Source organism: Rhagoletis pomonella, unplaced genomic scaffold (assembly GCF_013731165.1).
Source record: "Rhagoletis pomonella isolate Grant_MI unplaced genomic scaffold, Rhpom_1.0 Rhpom_scaffold_00008, whole genome shotgun sequence".
Classification (NCBI taxonomy): Eukaryota; Metazoa; Arthropoda; class Insecta; order Diptera; family Tephritidae; genus Rhagoletis; species Rhagoletis pomonella.
Window position 1 is genome coordinate 15,627,313 of NW_023458562.1, and position 5,729 is coordinate 15,633,041.

Below are 5,729 nucleotides of genomic sequence, written 5' to 3' on the forward strand. Positions count from 1 at the left end.
TACATATGCTAGGCTCTCTGTTGCTCTAGCTACAGTAATGCGGGCAGAAAGCGGTGGGGCATATGCTAACAGTAAGCAGTGTTATCAGTTTCACTTTGGTGACGTGCTGAAGCGTTGTAAATGGCAATTGCGCTTTATCACTAGACTGCTGATAGACGCCTGTTTAGTCGCAATTACGCCAATATGCCAACTCCGCAAATTCGGCAAAGCTAGTTAAGCGTTATTGATTAGATGACGTTGCGCGCTCGTACGGCAATCGAAATCGAATTTATTAAGATGTTAGCAGTGGCTAATTTTTTAGAAGTTAATAGTAATAAAATGTTTAAAGATTTACGAAAATCCAAAAAGCGTTTGCGTTGGTCGAAAGTGGAGCGTGCTAATAGAAGAAGCATTGATGAGAGGTGTTGTTGGTAGCTAACCACATCGGTTGTTTACGTTTATTTGAACTATGCACGAAAATATGTACAATGTAAATTAATAATTAAAAAATTGTATTTGCAGGGAGACGATGATTGTTTTCGTCTACGACACTGAGTGTCTGAAAGACGAAGCAGATGATCCGGTCCAGGCGGTACTTTATTTCCATCCAAGCTGGGTGTCGGACACACAGAAAGTGGCGCTTTGTGGCCAGCTGATGGGTACATCCTTTTTCCTTAAGGACTGTTTCTTCAAACCGAAAATAATGGCACTGCAAAATGGCAAATTTGTGTTGAAGGAGTTTGGGAGATTTACCCTTGTGAGTTTTCTATTAAATAGTTTAAAATTATTTTTTAAAAGCTATTACAATGGAATACTCTTTAATTAATAATTGAAATCTTTATCCCCCAGGCAGTTGGCACCGATCGTAATATCTCGGATTATTTGCTTGAAAAACGCGCCGACTTGCTCGCCTCACTTGTCAAGTTCTTTCATCGTGATTTGCAAAGCGTTTTCGATCTATTCCCACAGCAAGCACAGTACAAGAATCTCTCCGAAAAGCTATATCATATTTTTGAAACATATCTGCCGATTTTACAACGTAACGGACATATTTTTCAGAATGTCCCAAAGCTGCGTATGCCAAAGGTATGGAAAATTGTTATATTTTATTAAAATGAGTAAATAGATTGCACTTTATGCTTTCAGACGGCTAGCAATATATTTTTGGATGCCATACAAACACTGCAATGCTGTCAACAGACAAAGGGTATATTGGGCGGAGCCGTACTCTACCATAACAAGTGTGTAATTTCTTGCACTTACTTCATATACATATGTACATATGTAGCTGCAGAACTTTTAATCCATCATCTTTATTCATTTCCGACAGAGTCGTTGCCTCCCAACTTGGTGACGTCATAACCAAGCAGCTTGTACTTACCGATCCGCTACACATACGCACCACCGCCGAGCAGATACACATCACCGATTTTCACATACCAAACGGCGTTCAGATGCTAGTCGTTTATGTGGATGTCCTGCAATATAATCGCTTAGCTGCCGACGCACAACGCGCCCAAACTGTGCAAACCATCCAGCTTGGTTTGCTACCCTTTCAGTACCCGAAGCGTAAAATGAAACGCGACAAGTCGTTGATTTTTACAAATATACCAGAGGAAGGCAGTGCTACTGGCGGCACGGTGGGTTGCGAGCAAGTAGAAGAAGGTGTGTCCGCATCCACGGCTGTGGCGCAAACACCGGGAGCAGTGCGGCCGAAATCGTTGCTGATACGCCCGACACACTTGCCTTTGCGGCATCGAAACGGAATGGGCAGTTCGAAGGAGCTGCCTGAGTCAGGAATTGCTTCGATAAATTTCGATGAAACAGACTCGTATCCGGAGTTCATAGGACGCACCAGTGTGTGCTCTACACCGATGACGGAGAATAAAGTGCTGCAAGTGGGGAATATTATGTCCATATGCGCAAATACGGAGGTAAGCATCGAATAACGAAGCTTCGTATTCAAGTTTATTTTAAGTTTAGCCAATTTTTGTTTTCATTTACAGGATGAAAGCAACTCGAATAAGCAACAAAAAACACATAACACTAATCGCCGTAATTCGCTCAAATTCGATTTTGAGAAATTCTTTCAAAATTTTATTGCAAATCCGAATAAACAAATGGAGCGTCGCAACTCCTTCACCGATTTACAAGATTCACTTAAGAAGATATCCAAGAAATTATCGCTGAAACAATTTTCGAATAGCTTTAAGACTGACGTCAATCGCAATGGAAGCAGCAGCGGCATTGAGGCCATCGAATCACCTGATTTTATCGAAAATGACGACGATGTTGATGCAGAGCAAAATTCTGACAACTCTGATGAGAATAACCGCACTTCACGCACCATAACAGATCCCACCTATCCTGTTTTTAACGAGAATGGTCAACCAATATCTCGTAGTCTTTTCCAAGAATTTATCGAAAAGTACTACCGCCTGTGGGCGGAAAACGGCAGCGGCAATGGCAGTGCAAAGAAGGATGTCGAAATCGCACAACTTATTGAGGAATTCAAAGAATTTGATAACGAACTAAAACAATTAGACGAGTCGCTACGCCTTGACGGCGGCGGCAACAACACAACCATCACCACCACATCTACAAACCTAAAAACAGATAGTAATTTGAATACAGAAGCACCTGCAGTAATGACAATGCAAAAAGCTAAAACTCCTCTGGACAAGAAATCACTTAGTCTTCCCCTGAAACCACTCACCGATGCGTCATCTAATGACCAATTTGTTGCCGCGAGTCGCAAGCAACCGGGTGGTGTGCCACTCACACCGCTAATGGCTAAACTCTCTGTGTTGGCTTTGAATGAGGAACATACGAGCAGCACTTGGGATACCACTGCGGTAGAGATACAAACGCCACTAAACACGAGTAAAGTTTTTTCGCGTCGCAGCTCTTTGAAGTGCGACGACGCTGTGGATGCTTTGGCGACATTGCCTGCTAACGCGCAGAGCTCATCAAATGGTACGAAACGGCTAGAGTTATATATGTGTGGGCAGCAAAATATGACGCTGCTGCTTTTAATGGAGGAAGGTACAGCGCGCCAGCAGCCCGTTGTGCAGAAAATGGTAAGCTTAGTTGAGATTGAGGGAATACTTTTGAAAATAATATAATAAGATATCTTAAATTATGCGATGCAATTCCGGTTATTATAGATAAGATTCACTTAAAACCTAGCATTGATTATTTAATAATTTTCCGTATTTTTTCACATTTTTTAGTTCGATGTTTGCGTTGCAAAGTTCCCGCATATGGAATCACATTTAAATCAAACACTCAATGTTAATGTTGAGGGCGATAAGCGTGAAGGTGGCTACAGTTTCATGTGCATAGATGCGAAATGGGATACTTTAGAGCGCAATGGACCGTGGAATCCGTTAGAACTGAATACGCTCGAATGCATGCATCAAGATTTGCAACCGAGCGATGAAATTATGGATTTGGTTTTGAGGTAAGAAAATTAAGTTGATTGTTCTGAAACATGAGTGCTTTTGTGGGATAAAAATGTGGCCTGATAGAGAAAGGGGGCGCATTAAGTTTATAACAACAAAATTATCGGCAAATATGTCGCTAATGATAACGATGACGATGTGATAAATATTGTGTGAGGGTCTTATCGGTCGATAACTCCCCTTTCCCCTGTGACAGAACGTCCTAGTAGCGTTCGGCGTCGATCTTCCACAGGGACTCAAACGGTGGTCAACGAATTTTCTCAACCACCAGAGGGTAAATTGCAGCCCTGATCAGCAACCATTTTCACTACCTGGACGAACCGAGCCGGTTCTTCGTAGCGGAATGACTCGATTTTTATCCGACCAAGAGCTGTTGTTTCGGCGATCTAACCCCGTTTAGGTCGGCGAAATCTCTCAAAAGTTGCACGTCCATAGGGGTACACCTGCTTCGCATACTTCTGCTCAGGGCTGGCATCAAGTCAAACCATATGCCAGAAACCTACATTTACATGCTGCGTATGCCGGAGACGATTGTGTTTGACTAGGATATTCCGTAACTTGGCATCGGTCAAGTGCAACACCTGCCTTGACTGGTGGCACTCTAGGTCATATTCAGGACTGCGCGCCACGCGAGATTGTATGAGGAACTACGAGCGCCGTGTGCGTTGAATAGCGTCGGATACTACGTGCACCGTCGAGATCGCGAGCGAGATATTGGTGGCCTAACGTTCATCCCGCATCAGACCATCTACCCATAATCATCTCTATTGATAAACCTGCCAACTTTGCTTCCGCGTAACACCGAACCTATGTCAACTTTTCCAAAGCTGATTAGAACGGCTTCGCGGAAGTTACTGAAAACACCTTCTTTGCCCTCCCCACACCAACCGACGTCCCCTAGGTGAGCGTGAGTTCCTCGGGGCTGCCACTGCTGCATCCCGCTTCATCCCAGCCGGATGTATCTCGTCAGGCCGATCCCGGAAATCCCCGCATTAGCGATTTCAGCTCGGAGATTCGGGAAGTAGGAGGAGTATCTGAGGACTTGCAACTTTAGCTCTGTTGTGGGCAAGTTTTGGTCAACCGTGAGGTCATTGTCGAACCCGACGAAGCGTGACGCATAGTTGAAGTCTCTTTCGGTGACCGCGCCTCGTCGCACCCGGAGCGATGCGCGAGCTACTCAAGCCGACAATTTACGCTGCATCCTCCGGCGGACAAAACCAAACGTCGAGTGACCAGAAGGCTGCACAACGTGCCAACACAAAGTGTGCCTCTTATTTTCACCAGAGGTAAGGTACAGGTAGCCATCGGGAATACGAAAGCCTCCATAGCCATGGCTCCCGACGGTATATGCACGCTGATGTTAGAAACATTTGGTCCTGCTGGAGTTGATTACCTTACCAAGGTTCTCAACCTGTCCATAGCTACCCTAATCATTCCACATACCTGGGAAATGGGGAGGGTGGTCCCACTGCTCCAACCGGGAAAACCGGCAAACAATGGAGAGACATCGTCCGATAACTCTTCTTTCCTCGGTAGCGAAGACACCTGAGGCCTTGCTACTTCCGCACTACGCAAACCACCTGACCGCGGCAAGGCATCATCATGGATTCCGTAAAGTGCACAGCTCAACAATGGTACTTAACGACATAAACATTCAGGTAACACATGGCCTTAACCGAAACCGTCCCTGTGAGAGAATAGTTCTAGTAGCGTTGGATCTGTGAAAGGCGTTTGACACCGTCAGTCACTCCACGCTACCAGAAATTATAGAAGCCTTTTCTCTCCCACAGGGACTCAAACGGTGGTCGGCGAATTATCTAAGTGGTCGACACTCGTCAGTAATTTTTACGTGTGTCAAGTTAGCACTACACTTTTCGAATTTGGAAAAGTTAACAACGGCATTAATTGTAGCTTTTTTGTTGTAAATTTGTTGTGGAAAGAAAAAATTTGTAGCTCTCGTTTTTTAAGAAAAAATGGTATGTAGTGCTAACTTGACACCATACACCTAGTCGATAGAATTGAGATATTGAAAATGTTATAACGGCATTAATTGTAGCTTTTAACTTTAAAATTTGTTGTGGAAAAAAAAAATTTGTAGCTCTCGTTTTTTAAGAAAAAATGGTATGTAGTGCTAACTTGACACCATACACCTAGTCGATAGAAGTGAGATATACAATATGTTACTATGCCATTAATTGTAGCTTTTAACTTTAAAATTTGTTGTGAAAAGAAAAACTTTGTAGCTTTCGTTTTTCTGGAAAAAATTGAGTTGAACCTTTTTCGAAC

General features: G+C 43.6%; 1 protein-coding gene across 1 annotated transcript; it reads left to right on the plus strand.

The window, feature by feature from the left end:
* Window positions 1-499: 499 nt before the first annotated feature.
* On the plus strand, window positions 500-3,461 carry LOC118744240. The gene is made up of 6 exons (XM_036477125.1): window positions 500-736; window positions 829-1,065; window positions 1,126-1,220; window positions 1,310-1,913; window positions 1,986-3,059; window positions 3,213-3,461. The coding sequence occupies exons 1-6, from the start codon at window positions 509-511 to the stop codon at window positions 3,444-3,446; spliced, it is 2,472 nt and encodes an 823-aa protein (XP_036333018.1). The 5' UTR covers window positions 500-508; the 3' UTR covers window positions 3,447-3,461.
* The last annotated feature ends 2,268 nt before the right edge of the window (window positions 3,462-5,729 follow it).